This window comes from Callithrix jacchus, chromosome 2 (assembly GCF_049354715.1).
Source record: "Callithrix jacchus isolate 240 chromosome 2, calJac240_pri, whole genome shotgun sequence".
Classification (NCBI taxonomy): domain Eukaryota; kingdom Metazoa; phylum Chordata; class Mammalia; order Primates; family Cebidae; genus Callithrix; species Callithrix jacchus.
Window position 1 is genome coordinate 58,995,767 of NC_133503.1, and position 22,233 is coordinate 59,017,999.

Below are 22,233 nucleotides of genomic sequence, written 5' to 3' on the forward strand. Positions count from 1 at the left end.
TTTGCCCTGACCTGCTGGCATATCCCAGAATGGTATCCTCCTAGGACAGTGCCTGCCTTGTTCCCATTCCATCCCCACCACCAAGGGCAGTTCCTGTAACATAGTAGGTGCTTAGTAAACATGCGTTCAGTTTATAGACACATAAATGTGTCTCTCGTTTATCGCAGCATTTCAGCACGTGGCCAGTAGATGAACATAGGACCAGGCAGAATGTGCAGGGCCTCAGGGCTATGCAGGTTTGAGCTGTGGTCTTTGGCCCTGGTTGTAGGGCATGAGGCTCTGTTTATGTTCATATTTCTTGAGGTGCAGCTGATGGGGAAGTTGGATTTATTCTTCAGGACAGGATTCCCAGCCGCCCTGGCTGGTGTGCAGCTTTTCCTCAGAAATAAGAATTTCTACACCTCGGGGGACACCACCTTTTAGTTTCTGAAAATCTGGAAGTCATGACAGCCATGAGTTATAGTAATTGCTTCTTACAGTTTAGCAGATTCAGGAAACCTGCTCTGGATGAGAGCTGCAATTCACAGTTAATTGGGTCTCTGCCACATTCACATCTAAACATCTTTGAGTTTTTGTATGTAATACATGATATCTCTTCTAAATGAGATTATGGCTCACCCTAAATGGAGAGCGACACTTGGTATCCCCGTTAAGAACAACAGCATGCTTAGAAACAAAACGAACGGAGCTTTGAAAAAGAGATAAAATGCATCTGGATTGAGTTAAACGTGTACTTCCAAAATTCATGTCCTCCCAAAACCTCGGAATGTGATCTTATTTAGAAAACAGGGTTGGACACGGTGGCTCATGCCTGGAATTCCAGCATTTTGGGGAGGCTGAGGCAGGAGGATCACTTGAAGCCAGGAGTTTGAGACCAACCTGGAAAACATAGAAAGACCTCATCTCTACAAAATAATTAAAAATTGGCTGGGCATGGTTGTGTGTACCTGAAACCATGCTCTATGGATGAAATGTCAGAGTCGTATCAGAATAGGAATTAATGAAGTGAAGGGGTTGGGCCGGAGCAGATCTCCAGTGGGCAGCCATACTTGCGTAGGGGCTGGGGGCTTTGGAGGCTCCGGAAGGCCAGAGGGCTTCTGCAGTTCCCCCCACCCTCCAGGGCAATTCCAGACCTCTGGTTCCATATTTAAGGGGGGAATGTCGTAAACGAGTTGGTGTGCCAGGTACAGAACTTGTGCCCTGCTCATTCGGAATGAACGTACTGAAGAAGAACCCAGTTACCTGGCAGGAAGTTGTGATGTGCCAGGACTGATCTGGGTTCTGGGGAGGCAGGAGGGGGAGATGCACAGAGTCCTCATGGCTTGGGCTCTGGGCCAGGCTGGACACCCAGGACAAGGCTCCTTGTTTCTCTGCTGGGGCAGCCCCGCACCCGGACACTGGTCCTTGCTTTTCCCTGGCTGTCCTCTAGATGGAGAAAGTGAACCAGGCATAAGCAGGTGTCCTGGGAGCCTGAGCTCGCTTGGGAACAACCTCCAAGGTCCCTCCAGTTCACAGGATGGCCAGAACCTGGGACCCACAGAGACAGGCAGGACAGGCGCTCTGAGAAGGGGCTGGCTGGCCCGAGCCCCCCATGGTAGCCAAGCTAGGTCCCTGGCCTGGGCAACCTAAACTAGGGTTATGGCTGGTACAGGCCAGCAGGCGCCATCACTCCCAGACCCCCGCACAGCAGCCTCCCTGGGGGGTCTCCTAATTCCTCTCCCACTTCTCCCAGGGGCTACTTCAGGATAAGCTTCAGGGTGGAGCAAATGCCTCCCCTTCTGGAGGTTGCCCTACCAGTAGGCGGCCGGCCACAAGTCCCTTCTTCCAAATGCAGGTGATCTTCCCAGGCCTTGGAAAGGGTCATGCAGAGGCCTCTGTGCACAGGAAGATGTCCACATCCCCCACACACTGGGGCTTGAGCTCGGCTCTGCAGACAACTGTGTGGTCTGGGCCAGTCCATCTTCCTCAGCCCCCTCAGGCCCACCTGGGCAGGCAGAGGCTTCCGGAGACGCCTCTTGCTGCCTGCCCTGGTGAAGGTCCTCCTGGGGGACAGTGGCTTGGGGGTTCTGTGGATTGGACGGGCTGAAGGCGAGGTGTGCTGAGGGTGTCGGGAGGCCTCCCCAGGAGATGGGAAAGGGCTGAGCAGTGAGTCCCAAAAGGGCAGCCTGAGATACCCTGCGTCCAGACCCCCTGGGTAGCTGGCTAAAGGCCTTTGCCCCTCACCTCTGCCCTTGGGCTTGGGGTCCTGGACTGGGAATCTGCATATGGAACTCACTCCCAGGTAAGGACAGCGTAGGTGCCTCTGGTGAGCTCCCTGGGAGATCTGGGAACTGTGCGCTTCCAAGATGTGGCCTCTGGCTGGGCGGTGTCCTCTGTTCCACAGCAGGCTTCTGCAGCTGGGCTGGGCTGTGTCTCCCACCCGCACCCCCTGGAAGTCTATTCTTCACCTATTGTCCTGTGGCCCCGAAGGGTGTAGCCACACATGCGTCCCATTCATATATTTATATTTTCATTCATTTACTTTAATTCAGAGAAAAGTGGTGCCCACCTTCAGCCCCATGGTTTCTGGCAGGTGCATGGCCCGGATGGCTCGGGGGTGGGGGTTCCAGCACCTGGCAGGAGCCCCCTTGTGAGCCAGCCCCCTCCTGACTCTCAGTTCTACAAAGTGAAATCACAGGTTTTCCCCTGGTTTTAAAAAAATCATGTTTGAATTTCAACTCCCACATTTCTCACCGGCCACTCTGGCAAGACACTGTCCCACTTGCAGACAAATCGGCAGCTTAGTGCTCCGTGGGAACAGCCCACACCAAGGGAAACTCAATTGAAAGCCCTTTTCCTTCATTTTGTTCAAGATGTCTCGGCCCTCTGCCTTGTCCCCCTGCCCCCTCTCTGCACCACCTGATTCTGCGGACGTTCTGGGAGGGTTTGTGCCTCTATGGCTGTGCGTGCAGCGTGGGTGTTGCTGGTAGGTGGGAAGAGGGGGGCTGTCAGGGTGGGTCTCACAAGCAGGTACTGTCCTTACTGAGCTCCAGAAAGTCGCCCCACCATCTGAGTCCTGGTTTACACGGCTGTGAAGTGGCACACAGGGCCACAGTTCTGACCCCTGATAACTGGAGGAGCAAAGCAAGGATGATGAACTTGGGATTCACTTCGGGCATCCATGGGGTCTGCCATGGGGCCAGGTTGACCCTCCCCGGGAGGCCATCAGCTCTAACCCAGCTGGTGGTGTCAAACTGCATCTGAATTTGTATCAAACCAGCGAATAGTGCTTAAAAAAAAGTCTGAAATGGCACCGCACTCATGAAACCCAGCAGGCCCAGCCCCTCCTGCCCGTAGCAAAAACTGGGAGAAAATCACCTTCTTTGTTTTGCTGGGTGTGTTTTGTTTTTGTATTTACCTCTGTTTCCAAATAACAGGCTTACGTCACAGCTCAGCATCCTCCCCACCCCAAACACTCCCTTCCCCAATATGGTGACATTGCCTTTTCTTCTTTATGGAAAAATAACACTGGGTGTTCCTATTATGAAGCATCTGTGGCAGCACTCATGGCTGAGCCATGGCCTCCCAGTTGTTCCAGGAGCCTCGCCTCTTCCCTGGCTTGCTCTTCTGGGTGGGTGCCTGCCTTCTCTGCAGGGTCCTCTTACTGCTCCTGTCTCCATGTCCCCCTCAGGTGTCCTCTCGTCAAGCACCCAGGGGCCTCTGCTGCCTCACTGCACCCGGTTCTTTCATCTCCCAGACACATGTCCTGGTTTGGGGTGCATGGGCCACAAGCCGTGTCTAGATCCCGTGTGTGAAACGTGACTTCATCGGCTTACCCCGGTGCTTCTGCGGGGAGGGATGGTGCTGCCCCGCAGCCCTAGTCCTGCCGTGGAGGAGGCAGAGGTGCTCCAGTTCTGGAGCCGAAACCATGCTCTCCTCGCCTACTGGCAGCCTGGAACATCCCGACCCTGAACACCGAGGTTCTTTCAGGCCATCCTGGCCTTTCTTCTGACCTTTCTTTCATTCTGCTAGAAACTGGGACGATTTATTTACTTGGAATTATTAGTTTTTTCTCTTTTTTTTTGGAGACATAGTCATTTGCTTGCTCAGGCTGGAATGCGGTGGTATAATCATAGCTCATGGCAGCCTCGACCTCCTGGGCTCAAGTGGTCCTCCTGCTTTACCCTCTGGAGCAGCTGGGACTACAGGTATGTCACTGTGCCTGGCTAATGTATATATTTTTTGTAGAGATGGGGTCTTACTGTGTTGCCTAGGCTGGTCTTGAACTCCTGGGCTCAAGTAATCCTCCTGCCTCGGTCTCCCAAAGTGCTGGGATTACAGGTGTGAGCCACCGTACCCAACCCTGGGATGATTTCATCTGGAAGTTCATGTCCTTCAACTCAGGTCAACCTTCTTTTTCCATTTCCTCACTTCCACTTCTCTGCCGTGTGTCCCTGCTGATCAGCACTGGGCTTGCTGCACAGGTCCTCAGTGGTTTCGTTTTCTGATCTCCCTTGCTGTTCTCTGGCAGCTTCCTCAATCTCTTCTCCTCCTCCTGTCAATACTTCATCCACCTGCGCTCCGCCCGCACTCCGCCCACCCTAACACAAGAGCCCCTCCTATTCCCTGGAGACCTCATGCCATCCCCAGCTGCCCCATGCCCTCCTCGTTGGTCCACTGTCTGCTGTCTCTGCAGCTTTGCTCTTAGCACAGTGTCCATGCTGTGTGTTTCTCTGTGCTTTTGTGGCTCCCATGACAAAGGCTCTCGCACGCATTATGGTTCTTGTGTGTCCTTCCATAGTGGACAGCAAGGGCCATGTGTGCTGTCTGGACCATCAGCCTCACCCTTGCTGCCCCTCCACCCACCCAGACTTTAGCTGTGATGAGCTGGCGTGAGCTTCATGGGAGCCCTCCTCCCCTTGATGTGGTTCCATGCTTTGGCTCCATGCTGGTGGTGCCATGTTTTATACCCAGCCCTGCTGTCATCTGGTGCCTGCTGGACTTGACCCCCGGGACACCACACACTTCTCCCCTGCCCTTTCTTGGTCTTCCCCCAAAGTCCCCCACAGTGAAGGGTGCCCCATACCTTGGGCTGAGGTCAGATCCTGGTGGTCACACTTTCTCCTTCTCTTCTCCCCATCTCCAGTCCAGCAATAGTTCTGGCTGGTCTCTTCTGGGCCCTAGAATCTGCTCACTTTCCCTCCCTCACCGTCAGTAGCCAGGCAGTGGTGGCCAGATGATGGCGACAGCTGCTCCTGTGCCAAGCACTCCCCTCAGTCCAGCCTCCAGGGCATGTCTTTTTAAACACTAACTTAATTCTGTCATGGCGGTGCGTCCCGACGTTGGCACTGCTGGGCCAGCCCCACACTGTGTTTCTCCACCTGCACACCCAGCCCTGCTCTTGGCATCACTGCCTCCCCTTCAGGCTCCTTGAAGCCCCTCCTGGAGGCTGTCTGCATGAATTAGCTCAGGACGCCGTGACAGCACCATGGATGGGGCGGCTTCAACCACAGACAGTCCTGGAGGTTGGAGTCCAAGGTCACAGCACAGCAGAGCTGGATCAATTGGGCCTCTTTGTGGCTCATGGACACCATACTATCCTGTGTGTGTGTCCTGGTCTCTTCTTCTCATAAGGGCCCTCCCCAGATTGGACGGGGCTACCCTAACCCTCATGTGACTTAATCACCTCTTCTGGTTCAGTCTCCAAACACTTACCCGATGGGGCTGACTCCAGGCAGCGGATGGCAGAGCTGCAACATCCCCCTCACTGCCGCCTACACAGTCTGCCTACCTGAGTTCATCCTCTGCCCTCCCGCCTTCCGCTGTGTGCAGGACTCTGTCTGTGACCTGCCAGTGCGTTTACTCTGCGTCTTGCCCTGCTCTGCAAGGTGACAGTGATGAGGACAGAGCTGAGTCTCTTCCCCATGGCACCTAGTCTGGCACAGCATGAGGTGCCTGGGGGCTCTGTGGAATGAGAGGGTGAGTGGATGCAGGGCCTTAGAAGATGGGGCCACTGAGACTGGCTCCACTCTGATTTCTTGGGGTTCCTGCTCCGTGTGACCCTGGGCAGGTGACAGCTAGAGTGCTGGCTTCTGCCTCTGCCCCTTGCACGGTGCCAGCAGGGGAGGTGCTGATTCAGGAGCCCAGCCCCATCTCTGCAGCCCCTGCCTCACTTCTTTCACCTTCTGGGGGTCCTCAAGGCAGGGAGAAGAAGCAATGAGAGCCAGCTGAGTCCCCTGGCTAGGGACTCAGTGAGAGGCCAGAGCCCAGTGTGCAGCGAGCAGAGCTATGAAACGAGGGCCAGGAGAGGTGCAAGCTGACTGTGGAAGGGATGCCAAGTCCTGGGGGAAGGCCAGGCCCTGTGTTGAGGCAGGGAGGCGGGGAGCCTGCGGTAGGGGTCCCTCACATCGCCCCTTTGTTTCCTTTGAGGAATCCTCATGGTCTGCAGTCCTCCACGAGTCTGGCCAAACAGAGAGCCTGCTCTTCCCTCCCCTAGAGATCCCCCCCAGTGGGTCCTCTGCACCCCTTCCCAGCTCATGAGGTTTCAAGCACTGGATTGACTGTTCCAGGAATGTAAACTGACTTACAGGGTAGGAGACTTTCCCTCTGTAAGCCTCAGTTTCCCCATTTGTAAAACCAGAAAAATAAAACCAACCTTGCAGTTTTGCTTTAGAGACGAGTAATGATTGACCTTGATGGCTTGGTGGGCATGGAGCACAGAAAACAGTGGCAGCGGGGTGACAAGTGACCTTGGGGAAATGGCTCAGGAGCAGGGGGCCCGCCCCTGGGAGCTGTGACTCCCACACTCTCGGCTCCCTGACGCTCAGTGTTAAGTCTGGCAAGCCCTTGGCCCACAAGCTCTCCTTCCTCCCTCCTGGGCTGGGTCTTCCTGAGGCTTGGAAGGAGCTAGAAGTCTCCCCAGGGGGTCTCAGGGGCAGGTTTAAGGGCCTGAGGCCAGCAGTGGGAGGGGCTGGCACCTCTCATGTCAACCCTCAATCACAGCAGCCCCACCATGCCCAGCTGTGGCCGCCCAGTCCTGCTGGAACACTGGGCTGCACCATGCCAGGGATATCTATGGGGGCTGCCAGCAGGGCCACTATGGCTTTGGGTTGCTGCCCCGTCCTTGGATAGCAGCCCCAGACTGACCACCCTGCCTCAGAGGCAGGGCCTCACCTGGCCTGTCTGCACCAGGGCTTGGCAGGCAGCCCCCTCTGGCCCCAGCAGGCCTTGGCTCCAGGCCACCCAAGGCACCTCAAATGCCAGGTCTCAGCCATGCCTGGTTCTAGGACTGGCTGTTTGGAGAGGGGGTGTCAGGGACCTGTCTTGTGAGGCTGACACACATCTGCTGTACCTTTATTGCACTTGTACCACATTGCAAACTATTCCACAAAACTCTGCCAAGGTGAACCCACAGCTGCACACATGCAGCCCTGGAGGATGCAATGGCACCAACTGCCCTCAGCGAAGTCCAAGATGGGTGCCACAGGCCAGCGGGAGACTTGCAGGATGCCTTGTAACCAGGCCCTCCAAAACCATGTGGGCATCCGTCCACCAGCACACGGGCCAGACATCCATCAAGAGCCTCCTCCCATCCTCAGACGAGACCCTCCGGCCCTCCAGGAGCCCGGCCCCAGGAAGGAGAAAGAGTTTTAACTTGAAATAGGTCCCGAGTGTGAGAGCACCAGTGGTGAATGTGGCCTTGGGGGCCCTCGGAACCGGGGAGGACGGTCCTCGCGTTTGGTTTGGTAGGCGATCTGCCTCTGTGCACATGTCTCTGTTAATATACTTATTCATCATGTATAAATACAAAATAGTAAATAAAGGCTCCTTTCCCTACAGAAAGGATGGAATGCCTCCAGTGCCGGCTGCCTCTGTTGGTGGGCACAGACAGCGCTTCCTTCCCAACCTTCTCCCATCAAAAACGAACAAAACGTGTCCTATTACACCCGCGGAGCCTGGCCTTCTGAGGCTGCGGTTCCTGGCTCTGGATGATCCTGTCCTGCCTCTGAATTCACTGAATTCACTGAATTCACGATGGGCACATGTCTTGCTGGGAGCCCTGGCCCCTCTGGCTCTGTCCTGGGCTGTGCAGCGGCAGGCAGGCGGGCACTACCTCGTGGAGGCGGCTCTGTACTCAGTGTCCAGGTCATCTTCCACCACGCTGCGCAGACCGTCCCGCTCCACGCAGTCCCGGACGGCCTGCAGCACAACGCGGAGCCTCCGGTCCAGGGCCTCCAGGTGTGGCTGGTACAGCACAGGCGCCACTTGGTCCCCCTGCAGAGACTCGGCCATCAGCAGGCTCAGTTTGTACTCCTCCTTGGCCAGGAGCTGCAGACGCAGGTAGGTGGACTTCCGGATCCTGGGGAGGAGAGGGGTGTCAGGCCTGGCATGGGAGAGGGGAGATGCCTGGCCACCAGAAAGTGAGAGAAAGTGAAGGAGAGACCAAGAGAGTGGGGGAGAGACAGAAAGAGGGAGACAGAGAGGGAGAGAAAAAGACAGAGACAGACACAGACAGAGACAGAGATGGAGAGAGAAAGAGGGGGAGAAAGACAGAGACACAGAGAGAGAAATAGAGAGATGGACAGAAAGAGACACAGATAAAGAGAGGCAGAGATAGGCAGACAGAGAGAGACAGAGATAGACACAGAGACAGAGAGATGAGAGAGACCACAAGAGAGGCCCTGTGACCTGATGTCTCATCAGCCGATGAGCTGTGGATGTGGGCTCCGGTGCAGCCTCTTATCTGCACGAGGGGTGAGGGTGGCTGTGCAGGACTCGGGGACCAGTGTATTTCCCAGAGGGGCCTGGCGGGAGGATGGGGGAGTGAGGAGGACACCCACTTACCTGGGAGACACCCCAACTTGGCACATCTGCCCAACATGGGTGTTGCAATGCTTCCTTAGAGAAGTGCAAGGTGCCTGCCCTGCAGGCCAGTGTCCCCAGCCATGAGAGGAAGGAAAGGGGGGTGCTGAATTCTGCAGAAGGGGGATGGGCCTAGTCCAGCATGAAAGGAGGGAAAGGGGAACTCAACCCTGCAACAGGCGGCAGGGGCCAAGTCCGGTGGCCAAGCAGGGGACAAGGGTCCCTGTGTCCCAGCCGGTGTCTGGCCTGGCCTCAAATTCTCTTTGTAACCACGCTGGCAGGATGGATGCAGAGCAGAGGCCTGAGAGGGCTCAAGCTGGACCAGCCTGAGGCTGTGGGTAGGTGAGCCTGCACCTCTGGGCAGCAGAGTGAGGGTGTGGGGCTTATCCATTCCCGGTGTGCCAGCTGGGGCAGGGTGGGGAAGGCTGTGGCCTCCTCTGTCTCCTGCACGGTGGGGGCAGGTGCTCTTAGTGGGGAGGAGGCTGGAGCTGGAGCCGGCCCCGCTGGGGCTGTACCTGCAGCATTGCTGTAGTGGCACCAGGATGGACAGCTCATCGTGAGAGTACTTCCCAAACCTTCCGGAAGAAAAGCAGAATTGTCAAGGGCGCCTGTACCAGGTTCCTAACAACAGGCTGTTGGGCTGGGAGCCAGGCAATGGGTCCACCCTGCCTGTCTCCAGCACCCCAGGCAGTGGGTCCACCCCTGCTTGTCCCCAGCCCTGTATATGGGGTCCTGGCCTCTGGCCTGGGGAAGGGTCCTGGGCAGCTGAGTTGAGACGGCTCTTGGAGTGTCAGCCCACAGCTTAGACATGGAGACATCCTTACAGCCAAGCACAGGTGACCCCCACCCACAGGCTATTCAGGTGCCAGAGGCCCATCTCTCTGAGGACTCTGAGCCTGGGAATGGACATCCTCCTGCCCAAATTACTTGCCTCCATGCTTTGTTTATCAGGGATCACCCTCCCTGGTCACCAGGGTCTCACAGCACCACCCGAGACCACCCTGTCATAGGCCAGCAGTGGCCACAGGTGGGGCACAGAGCCTATTCCTGGCAGACTGGTTCCAGGTCCTGCATGCAGACAGAGGCCCGTCTATTCTGCTTGGTCCTGCTCTTCCTACAAGCAGCCTCTCTGGGCCTCAGTTTCCCAGGTAACACCAGGTCTTCTAGGACTTGTTTTGCAGTGATCCTGTGCCTCAGAGGTCCCACTCTTGGGGCAGCCCTCCCTCCTGATTGGGGCCTGGGGCTGCCCTCTGCATCTGGCCCTGAGATGGGCCTTTGTGATATTCCCATTCCTCCACTGGAGGGTTCCCCGCCCCTTGACCCGGGGTCTCAGCTGGGCCCCAGGTAGCTTGGGCCAGGAGGCGGCTGGCCCTTCCCTGGGTCTACAGGTGCAAGGACAGTCTCACCCTCTTCCGTTGTCTAAGTGGATAATGAACGTTTCGTTCCCAAACTTCTCAAAAGTCTCGTAGTGGTGACGGTCCATGTTTCCTGCAGAGAGAAGCAGAAATTGTCACAGCTCATGGGAAGCCAGGCCACATAGCTGAGAGTCCTCGGTGCTCTGCAGAGCAGTGTCTCCTCCTTCCAGCAAGACCTCTAAGCAAAGGCAGCAACTCTGGCCCCTCCCCAGGCCATGGGACAGCAGCTGGGCCATGGCACAGATCATGCCCTGAAGAGCACAATCTGCTTTACCCAGGGTGGGTGACACTGGGACCCCATGCCCTGCAGGACATACCCATGAGGAAGTCAAAAATAGTCATGTCCATGACGTCCAAGACGCGGTGGCTGCTGTCATAGGGCGGTGTCTGCTTCACCTCCTCGCAGTAGTCAGGGTCCACCTCCCACCTGTGGGGAGCCAGTGTGAGACGGCCAGGCTCTGCCGTATGGACAGGGGTGCCCAGGCCAGATTCTGGGGAGCCCAGCATACACCATGAGGAGCAGAGGAGAAACACTGCAGCAGGGACTATGGCATCTGCAGATAGACCTGCCTTGGCTGCAGCTCTGAAGCTGCATCAGTGGGAGCATGGGTTTGGGAGGGGACGGGGTCACTCCACCCTGTCCTGGGTTGACCACACCTGGAGCTGCCTTTAGCCCTGGGCCTCGTGTTTTTGGAGGGTCTCTGTGAGGAAACAGGACCGGACCACACACTCATGAGGACAATGTGAAGCTGAAAGAACAGGGGCCCTTTCTCCGGCAGGAGTGAAGAGAGGGGCAGGCGTGGAAGCAGAGCTCAAACACTGAGAGGTCACGAATTGAAGGACCTGCTGGGCAGGCTGACACGGGCCAGGGAAGTGTGTGGAATTCTCAGATTAAGGAAGCCCTTACCCACCAGCTCATCAGGAAGCAGATGCTTCATACGTGCCAGCATCACACAGTGGGCTCTATACCCATCTCTGCCACCCCTGTGGCCGTTGACTGCCCCATGCAGGCTGACAAGAGCCAGTCCCCCGGCCTGCACTCACTCGGCCTTCTTGCGTTTGTGGTAGGAGCGCCGCCAGGGGTTCCGCCAGGTCTTCCTCTTGGCCAGCGACAGGTCAGGCAGGAAGGCTGCCAGCGAGCCCTCTATCTGGTCTGGCTTCCCACACAGCGCGTGCTCCGTGGAGCAGTAATAGGAGCACTCGCCATAGAAGCAGATGTTGTTGGCTGCGGAGTGAGAGGCTGTGGGTTACCTGAGCAGCACAAAGCGGCATCCTCACTTGTGGTCTCAGGGCCCTGTGGCTGGGCCAGGCTCTGTCTGGTGCTTCTCACGGGCAGGACTCACCGGAGTTCCCTCATCAATCCCAGCAAACATTTCTGCCCCATGGCATAAAAAAGTGAACCCAAAGACCTGACTCCCCGAGGCCACACAGCCCCCTGGGGGTAGAGCTGGGCCCAAACCCTCAAAAATCAGGGGATAGTGTCTATGGCAACTCTACGGCTGATACTTAGTCGCTTAAAAAAATGCATGCGTAGTGTAAAGAAAGTGGATCTACAATTCACAGAATGGGAGAAAATGTTTGCAAACCACACATCTACTAAGGATCTAGCATTTAGAGTGTAGGAAGGACTCTCCTAACTCAATCACAAAGACGAAAACCCAACTGTTAAGTGGGCAGAGGGCCTGAACAGGTGATTCTCCAAAGGTGACACCACCAGCTGACAAGCATGAGGAAGATGGGTGCCATTGTCAGTCACCAGGGAGATGAATCAAAGCCACACATGCTTCAAAACCACCTCATGCCTGCTGGGATGGCTTCCTTCAAAAGGGCAGAGAACAGCAGCTGCTGGGGGAGGGGGCGGCGCGGGGAACTGCCGCCTCTGTGCGCTGCGGGTGGGAGCACAACGGCACAGCGCAGTGGAAACAGCCTGCAGCCCCTCGATGGGTTCGACACAGTGTCCTCATGTGACCCAGCAACTCCCCTCCTGGGTGAACCCCTAAGAGAAGGAAAAGCGTTTCCACACAAAAACTCAGACACGAATGCTCATAGCAGCATTGTTCACCGCAGCCACAAAAGGGAGAATTCACCCAAACATCCATCAACAGAAGAGGGACAGGCCAGGTGAATGAAATGAAACAAAAGGAAATGAAATGGACCATGCAAAGCAGTGAAGTCCTGACTCAGGCTGCAGCTTGAATGTACCTGAGGACTCTGTACCTGCAAAGGAGGCCAGACACAGGCGGCCACAGATCGTACGACCCTCTGGATAGAAAATGCCGGGAAAAGGCAAATCCAGAGAGACAGGGTAGGACACGAGTCGCTGGGGACTGTGGGGTGATGAATGGTAGCTGGCTGCCCACAGCTACAAGGGTTCCTTTCTGGGGTGAGGAAGACCTTCTGGATTTAGATAGTGGTGAGAGTTGCACATCATTGTGCATATACTAAAAACCACTGAATGCTTTTAAATGGTAGATTTTGTGGTACATGAATTATACCTTAATAAAAATAATAATAATTTTTAAAATGCAAGACTGTCGAGGCCGCTAGCAGTGGGGTTCACTGCTCTGATGCTGGACGACAGGCCGACGATGCTCTTCCTGCATTTATTTGCTGATTAAATCCAGGTTTTCACGCTTCATTTGTTTGTGGGGAAACTCTGGAAAGCCGGGGGCTGTAGAACTGGTGAGGATGTGGTTTTTGTTGGGGCAGAGCCTGGAACCTCACTCACAGCGCCCCCAGTCCCAGCATTTCTGCTATTCACACACATGGTTGACATCTCAGCCAAAAGGGCCCCTCCTTGAGCCACCCAGCCGGGCTGAGTGATTCCAAAGTCTCTCCGGCAGTCTTGAAGCCTCCAGGCTGCAGGGCTCCCCGTGGGAGCACAAGGCAGGCTTGGGAGGGCACTTCCCAATGGAGCAAACAGGAGGGTGGCTGGTCTGGGCTGCCCTTTCTTAGATGAACAAGCTGAGGTCCAGAGAGGCAGTGGGGTGGATGCCAGGCCCACTGGCCCCCCACCACACTGCATGCACCCGGCAGGTCCCAGCTGGCCTGACCCCAGTACCCCAATCATCTGTCTCCCCTCCTTCCCACACCTCCTCACCCCAGTGCCAGCGCTGGGTAATTACTGTAAGAATGATCAAAGAAAGAGCAGCTGCTAGTCTGCTGCATGTTGATACAGATTCATCAGGAACCCACAGTTGGACACAGCAGCCTTCATGGGGGCAAGAGCTCCATTTCAGGAGGAAAATCTTCATCAGAGCGCTCATTGGCTGGAGGCTTAAAATTCATCTGCTGCAACAGCCTCCGGTCCTTGCCTAAGCCAGTTTCAGATGGTATCGTGTCAAAGAGAAAGGCATTTCTCCGGCCAGAGCCTTTCCTCCGCAGATCCAAATTGGGTTTTAAAGGGGCCTCCCGGGAGGGGTTAGGAGGGCTTTGAGCTGTGTGACCTCAGGCGACTGCCTCATCACTCTGTGCTCAGCCCCTCCCTCGCCCAGGAAGTAGGGGTCCCAGCAGTGCCTGCACCACAGGCTGGGTATTACACAAGGAAACTGCATGAAGGCAGCTGTGAAGGTAATGAAGACTGCCTGTGCTTGGAGGGGTGGGTTTTCTGGGAGGAAACAGCGTGAGTCCTTCTCCATTTTAGTAATAGCAACAGACATGGACAGCAAGGAGAAAGCCAGGGTCCCAGACAAACCCAGGAGAGAACCTGCCTCCTCCAGTCACCAGAAAATGGCATCACAGTTGGCCTCCCAGAGAGCACGGCCTGGCAAGTGTGTGGCTCCTGGCAACGACCAAGATGGCCTCTTTACCCTGGGGCTGGAGTGTCTCTGACAATTCCTTTCTGTGACTGTCGGGGTTGATCCGGCAAGAGGAGAGTTTGCAAGGTGGATGTCTGCCATCTGCCACGCTGGACAGCTTAGGGCCTGGCGGACAGTTTTATTTCAGGCAGTGGCTCTGGCTGCCCGAAGCAGGTCCACAGCTGGAAACCCGTCTCTTTCAATGTGCAAACTTGCATTTAAGCTGGACACAGCATTGGAGAGAGTCCTGATGACTGTCCTGCCAAGCCCAGGAGACCGTGGCAGGAAAAAAGCCAAGTGAATGATGGCAAAACCCATCTGTTCATGCTGTGTCGGGCTGAGGGGCTTCCGGAGCTGCAGGGGACCTGGGCCTGGTCCTGGGGTGCTCATCTGCAGAAACGCAGAGCTGCGCCTGGACCACCTGTGCACCTCTGGGATGTTTGCAAGGTGCCGACAGTAATTTACATGAGAAGTAGGCGAGTGTGTTCCGTGAGCATTTGGTGCTTAGAAGTTGTGGGCTCTGGCTGGGGGTGGTGGCTCAGCCTGTAATCCCAGCACTTTGGGAGGCCAAGGTGGGTGGGTCACCTGAGGTCAGGAGTTCCAGACCAGCCTAGACAACATGGTAAAACCCCGTCTCTACTAAAAATACAAAAAATTAGCTGGACGTGGTGGTGCACACCTGTAATCCCAGCTACTCGGGAGGCTGGGGCAGGACAATCCCTCGAACCCAGGAGGCAGAGGTTGCAGTGAGCCTGAGATTGCGCCATTGCACTCCAGCCTGGGCAACAAGAGCAACACTTCATCTCAAAAAAAAAATAAAACAGAAGATGTGGGCATGACTGCGGCCCGGCTGTGCAGTGCTGGGGTCCTGACTGCCCTCTCTGAACCTGCACTCCACCCTACATGGGGAAGGGGAATGCCTGGGGTTCACCCTCCTGCTTCCCCTTCCCAGAGCCCACCTTCCCTGAGCACTGGCCCTGGTCCCTCTCAACCCCTCACCTTGCTACTGGCTCTCTCACTGGCTGATGGGTTTTTCCCTTTTCTGATTGATCCAAGGGGAGGATCATTCAGGCCATGGGAGGCCAGTGTGTTTGTGTGGGGGTGTCTGCAGTGGGCTCAGCCCTCTGATGTGCCCTGGGCTCCAGTAGGGCCTCTGAGGCCACCTAGCATCTGTGATCAGGAGACACAAGCAAAGCAAAGTGGAATAAATGAATCTGAACAGATTTTGTTCTCAGGAGAGAAAGGTTGGCTTCTGTACACCTGCTGCTTTAGAGAAAGCCAAGCCCTCCCAGAGGCTTCTGGAAGAAATTGGGCTGAAGGGCAGAGTGGCCAGAGTGGCAGTATTGGGGGTCCCAGGGGCTGCATTTGGAGGTGATCAGCAATGCTGGGCCCAGCTGCTCTGAAAGATTCCAGAACTCATCTGTCCACGCAGGGAGATGGAACTGCTGGGGCCTCTGGCAGCTGAGGAACTCTCAGGATTTCAGGGGAGAAACTTGCACTGTCCTGGAAAAGGCAACCAAGTTCTAGAAATCAGGAGTGGCCAGGGAAGGTTCCAGGGCATTTGGTTAAAGGGCTGGCTCCAGGGAGGTGTGAGAAGGGATTTCAGCCATGACACCAAAGGTGGTCTATAGCAGCCTTGTGGCACAGAGCTCAGGGGCGCTCTGGTTACCACAGTCCCTGGCCTGCTCAAGACCGTGGGATTCCAAACATCAGCCAGCGTGGGGCGTAGAAGTAACTTAAATCACCTGCTTGGACTGATAATCAATTCTTTTTTTTTTTGAGACAGGGTCTCACTCTGTCACGGGGGCTGGAGTGCAGTGGTGCGATTGTAGCTCACTGCAGCTTCGACCTCCTGGGCTCAAGCCATCCTCCTGCCTCAGCTTCCTGAGTCGCTGGGGTCACAGGTGCACACTACCACACCTGGCTGTTTTTCAGTTTTTGTAGAGATGGAGTCTTGCTGTGTTGCCAGGCTGAGGTTGAACTGGGTTCACGTGATCCTCCCACCCTGGCCTCCCAAAGTGCTGGGATTACAGGCAGGAGCCACCATGCCCGGCCACTCAGTAAGACCTTAAAAATGGAGAGGAAGCAGTCTGCCCCCACAGGCTCCTTCTACGACTAAGTGAGGAATCCTGGAGATGCTGCTGGGAGCAGAGCAAGGCAGGGCATGCTCTCGGCATTAATGGGCATTTATGACCCCTCCTTGTGCGACCCTGTGACCGTCTCTTTCAGTTGGTCCTGAACTGAGAGGCTGGTTTGCAATGCAGAGAATTGAGTCTAAGCTGGAGGAATTCCTGCAGTCATGGCACAGGGTGGTGGCAAATACATCACTGTAAAAGTTGCAAATAAAATTGTAAAAATACATGAATAAGAACCATCCATAGGCATCCAGGCATCCCCGGGGTGAAGCCCAGCTTAGTGGGCACCAGAGTGTGCATGGCAGGCTGTAGGATGGTCAGTCCTGTGGATGGTGGGGCAGGAGGCCGTGGCCAGATGGTGCAGAGTAGACCTCCAAATCCCCAAGGGCTGACAGCCGCTGGGGCTCAGGCATACTTGGGAAGCCCTGGACTCCCAAGGTGGGATGTGAGTTTTGGCCCCTTAAGAAAGATGGACAGCTCAAATCATCCAAACAGGGACTGAATTGTCTGTAAGCCAATGTGTTCCCATCACTGGGGGTGTGCTTGGCTCAGGCACAGCTGACTGGGGAACCCTCAAAGATCCCGCACTCAGGCTCTGCCTCTGTCCCGATTCCTGGTGTATGGGGCCAGGCACCAGTGGGCCAGGGAAGGGAGCCCTTCTTCCTGCCTCTCTGGGGCTTTCTGTCCTATTTTTTCTCTTATTAATGGGCTTTGAGAGGAAGAAAGCAAATGAGGATCTTGGTGAGCCCTGGCTGATGGAACAGAGCTTAATTAAATCATGGATTCGGGGGTCTGGCTCTGACAAATTCACGACTGCAGTTAAGAGAAAGTGCAGAGTGCCTACATTGATCTGAAACATCTGCAGGAAATGAGCTTTTAGGTCGAGGTTTTATGTGCCAGCAAATCTGAAGACGCAGCTAATCACGGGCCCTAATTGGATTTTATCTGCGTGAATTAAACTGACAGGCCAGAGGAGCAGCTGAGGCTCCCTACAGCGAGAGCCTCCAATCCAGAGGGCCCCTCCCCAGTGGCGTCCTGACTCTGTGGGGTTTCCCGGGGTGACTGCTTGGGTCACTTCATTCTGTGGTGCCCACCATTGCTGGGACCACTCTTGACATTCAAGATGGAAACGCAGGGGACTGAGTCCAGGACAGGAAGTAGGGTGTCCCCAGAGCTCAGCCAGGTGACTGGCGGGACTGTGATCAGGCTGTGCAGCAGGGGCCTGGTGCAAGGGAGGTGCTTGGAGGGGAGGGCTGGCCCCTCAGGAGAGCTGCAAATGCCAGTTCTTTCTTTCTTCTTCCTTCCTTCCTTCCTTCCTTCCTTCCTTCCTTCCTTCCTTCCTTCCTTCCTTCCTTCCTTCCTTCCTTCCTTCCTTTCTTTTCTTCTTTCTTTTTCTTTCTTTCTCTCCTTCTTTCTTCTCTCTCTCTCTCTCTCTCTCCTTTCTTTCTTTCCTTCACAGGGTCTCACTCTGTTGCCCAGGCTAGAGTGCAGGGGCAGAATCACCACTCACTGCAGCCTCCACCTCCTAGTCTCAAGCCATCCTCCTGCCTCAGCCTCCTCAGTAGCTGGGACCACAGGCAAGCACCACCATGCCTGGCTAATTTTCTTATTTTCTGTAGACAGAGGTCTGGCCATGTTGCCCAGTCTGGTCTCAAACTCCTGAGCTCAAGCGATCCTCCCACCTCAGCTTCCAAAAATGCTGAGATGACAGGCGTTAGCCACCACACCCAGCCCAAATGTCAGGTTTAAAGCAACTTGTGTAGATAATTAAGTAGAAAATCATGTGTTTATGCGTGCATTGTACTTATCACGTAGAGTCTTGAAGGTTTGATAAACCTCAGCACCAATAGAGACATCTATTCCCACCTGACGTCCAGGGAATCCCGTTCCCCTCAAGGGCACCAGGGACCAGAGACGACCAGCCCTGCTGACAGTCCAGCTGCCTCGCTGAGGTGGGGGAGGCCACCCAGCCTGTTGCTATGTGACAGGGGTTCTGCTGTGTGTGTTTAAATCTGGGTGGGGAAGTCCCAGGGGGTCCTGCTGGGTGTGTTTAAATCTATATGGGGGGGGTCCCAGGGAGGTCTGCTGGCAGGGCCACCTGGAGAAGGCTCCCTGGAGAGGCTAGGATCTTCCGAAAGTGAATCATTTCACCAGTTAAGATAAACATAAGCAAATGGTAGAAACAGCCTCTCTGTGCACAGTCGGACACTGGTTAAATGGTGACGGTAGCATGTGGAAGCTGTGTGTGGGTTGGCACACCGGGTGTGGGAGGGGGCACAGGGCACCCCGGAGTGGGAGGTGGGCTGGGCACGACACTGCACATGGTTTCCCTTTGTTGGAGGTACCCAAGCCCTGGTCGCTGTGGTTTGGTGTGGGCTCCCTGTGCGAGGCTACCTGGGGAGATGAAGAAGGTCCTCCATAGCTTCTTGTCTCGTGTGATGTCCCGGATCTCCTTGGTCATGTTGACCATCCTGCCAGCTACAGGAGGAACCCGGCGGAAGTCCAGGATCCTGGCAAGAAAGGGGCAGGGGAGGGTCTGTGCTCTGTGTGGCTGAGCAGGCCACGGTCTCCCTGCCTCCATATCAACCCTGCTCTAGGTCAAGTGGCTCTGCCTGGCCCAGAAGTGATGGGGGTGGGAGGGGGCCCCGAGGGACTGGGGCTGGTGATGCTCACTGATTGGCACACACTGCCAACTGCCTGCATAGCTAAAGCCTGCCCTCATTCCAGGGCTAAATTTAAAACAAAATTCAATTAAAGTAACCACTTTTAATGGTACTCTTTCTGAACCACACTGCATGCTCCCACTTGCTTAATTAAATGGAGAATGCAGGGCGTGAGCTTTTCTTGCTGACTAAGGACATGGTGATTATCCCCTAAGGCGAAGTGACCAGGTGTGGAGGGACGAGGGCTGTCTGCCGGGGCGTCTGCCCAGGGCTCAACCATGCCTCTGAGTGGAGCACCTGCCCCCTCCACTGGTCAGACAGCTTGATCAGATGCCAGGCTCTGTGTCCTGTTTAAAAACAGGTTGATCCAAGGAGGGAGGCCTGTTTCCTAACAAGTGACCCTCGCTGGCTTAGTGGCGCTTCCTTTCTTTTCATAGAAACCCTTTCTTTTTCTGGGTTCAGGCTGTTCTAGATAGCTGAAATATTTGAAATTCTGACTTGTGGGGATTTCTATAGTCACCACAGAAGACTTTGATCTTTGAAAAAGCCATTTAAACTCCAATGTGCACCTGCATCACCAAGGATCTTGTTAAAATGCAGATTCTGGTCCCTGGTCTGAGTGGAGCCTGGGACTCTGCATTCCGACCAGTCCAGGGCAACTCCAATGCTGCTGGCCCTGGGGCCACACTCTGGGCTGGATGCCTCAGGGCCCTGCGAGGAGGCAGGGGGGCTCTAGGGGACCAAGGGCGGCACCTCCTCCATCCACTGCACCAGTGTAAGGCCCTTCAATCCCCTGGGCCCCTCTGGACCCAGGGCCGGCCTGTGAACTGCCCCGGGAGGATACTGAACATGGACCCCCCACCACATCGTCAGCAGGGGAGAGCAGACCCTCACAATGTGTTCCCTTTCTGCTGGGTTGGAGCCCCTGTGGAGACAGGACCACTGGAGCTCCCAGGCCCCCTCACCATGAACATCGCTTCCTCCACCGTAGGAAGCCTGCTTTGGTCTTCCAGAGAATTCTGTGCCCTGTGATTCGCTGTGTTAAGATTCACAGCATTTATACTCCTCCCTCCTTCTTTCCTTTTCCTCTATTCCCAACTGCACAGCAGCTGCTGTGCCTCCCATATGCCCGAACTGTGAGGGCATAGGAGGGGCCCATCGGGATTAAGGTGCCCCAAGGGCAGGGACGAAGTGTTAGGAGCATGGCGAGTCTGGGCAAATCGCCTCTCACAGGACCTGTTTCTCATCTGTGAGACGGGATATGGGAGGGTCTCCCTGCAGCATGTTGTGTGGGCTATAACACCAGGGGCTGGGACAGGGCAGCACTCAGGATGCAGGGACAGCAGGCACTGGCATTGCTCAATGGTGTCAATGGTGACAATGATGTCTTGCTGTGTTCAGCATGGGAAGGCCAGGCTCACCAGTAGGTCTGAGTGCACGGTGGGGCACGGAGAAGGACAGGCTCACCTGTCCAGATGGAAGGCAGCAATCTCTGCGTTGTGCCTCTCGTAGTCGGAAAAATAAAAAAAGTCAGGGGGTGTCTCCTGCTCCCTTGTTTGTCTGAGAAGACAGGACAGAAACAGAAAGGGTTTGTCACTGAGAAGGCCTCCAGGTGCCGGGCAGGTGGGGTGTGCTTGGTCCAGCTCTCCAGAGCTGACTGTTCTCTTTCCAAGGGTTTTGCTAACTGTTGTTAAACACAATCATCATTAAAAATTAAATGATATCAACTTACAGTGAAATACATTCATTTCAGAAGTGACAAGTGTTAGGATCTCATCCCTTCCTGATTAGGGTATTTCTATTTCTTGCAGCCGAGGGTTTAAGTCCTCGCTAGCAGTGACGCTGCCCGTGCTCCCACCTCCACACTGGAGACCTCATAAAATCAGCCAAGGGGGCACACTTTTCACACCATGGAAATGGCCAGACTCTGCAAATCAGGCTTCTTCCACCTGAGGAGCTGCTTATTAAATATTTACAGCCCACTGCAGGTCCACACCACCAGCCAGATGGATTCTCCAGAGAAGCCGTAGGCCCCAGACCGCACTTATCCTGGAGACCAGAGATTCAGGCAGAACATGGGCCACTAGGGCACACAGATGGGGGGTGGGGTCAGGCCCTGGTATCAGAGGAGCCCCCCGAACTGAGCAAGATGGATGAACTTCTTGAGGTGTGGGCCCCGGGGCCAGGGTCAGGTTGGACAAGCTGCCCCTCACACCTACCCTCAGCTGCCCACCAGCTCCCTGGAAGAGCACTTCCCCAGAAGGGACGGGAGGGATGCTGGGAGCTTTCTTGGGACTGCCTATGGGTCCTCTTTCTGAAGCCTAGAGAGGTGACCTGACCCATTTTCCAATGCCTCCCTGCTTCTCGCCCCACAGGGCACCCTGGCCTGCAGGACCAGCTGGTCTGCCTCAGTTCCCACTGAGCTGGGGTCATGGCTCTCTGCTACTTTCCAAGCTTGTCTCCTGGTCCTCCAAGCTCCTGTCTTTGTGCATGCTGTTCTGCCCTCCTGGAATGACCTTCCCTTCACATCTCCAGGTGGCTGTCAGCATTTCCTAACATTGTCTGACAGTCAAGGCCACAATGTCTTAGCACTCAAGAAGTCAGCAGTCAGAGAAGTCTGGAGTTTGGGCAATAGTTCCTCCTGAGCTCCTCCCAAGTCTCGCATCCACACTCCCATCACAAAGGTTCTGACAAGGTCTGCAGACAGGTTGTTGGACACATGGTTTCCAGCCCTACACCGACTGTGGAACTCATTCTGTGTGCACAGCATGTTACCATGCCCTGCACTTTTGAGATCTGCTGGTTTAAGCTTCAAATGCAAGTCACTTTCAAGCCCTGGTTCAAAGGCGAACTCCACAAAACCTTCCAGGATGCCACAGCAAAGATCAGCCTCTGCCCCCTGCAAACCCCCCCTGGCCAGTGAGAGGAGGCGAATGCTGCTGGAACATCGGGTACTCCACCCATGACACCTGACATAAAGCCACAGCTGGGCCTCCAGCAGCTGCCAGCTGCCTTGTCTGCAGTGGATGCTGGCTGGCATCTGACCCTTCTCTGTCCCTGTTTCTCTATGTGGAAAGCGAGGGGCGGTGGAGGCTGACTGTGGGGGTTTAATGCTGCCTGGGTGCCCTGGGCTCAGGATACGTTGCTCTAAGCCTGCCCCTAAATCTCAGAGAGGCAGGATGGGATAAAGAACACCTTGGCAGCCCAGCACCAGGTCCACTCAACTCCCAGCCTGGCTTCTCCAGGACTCAGTGGATATGGGGGCTGTCAGGGGCCCTCTCAGCAGCAGGAGGCCTGGATCTGGGGTGTCCCTAAGTATAGGGGAAGGCAGATGCCCTGAGGAGAGCAAGGACCCCATTAGCTGCTCTCAGGGGTGCTCCCC

General features: G+C 55.5%; 1 protein-coding gene across 2 annotated transcripts in view; it reads right to left on the reverse strand.

Moving 5' to 3' along the window:
* Nucleotides 1-7,316: 7,316 nt before the first annotated feature.
* FAM20C (FAM20C golgi associated secretory pathway kinase) overlaps nucleotides 7,317-22,233 on the reverse strand; it is a 63,948-nt gene continuing 49,031 nt past the window's right edge. The window contains exons 4-10 of one of the 2 annotated variants that reach the window (XM_035290291.3): nucleotides 20,319-20,411; nucleotides 18,583-18,698; nucleotides 11,301-11,481; nucleotides 10,574-10,683; nucleotides 10,248-10,329; nucleotides 9,357-9,416; nucleotides 7,317-8,338 (exon numbers count right to left, since the gene is read on the reverse strand). In XM_035290291.3, the coding sequence (XP_035146182.3) occupies nucleotides 8,089-8,338; nucleotides 9,357-9,416; nucleotides 10,248-10,329; nucleotides 10,574-10,683; nucleotides 11,301-11,481; nucleotides 18,583-18,698; nucleotides 20,319-20,411 (892 nt within the window). In that variant the 3' untranslated portion in view covers nucleotides 7,317-8,088. The other variant, XM_054251532.2, reaches the window with a different exon arrangement.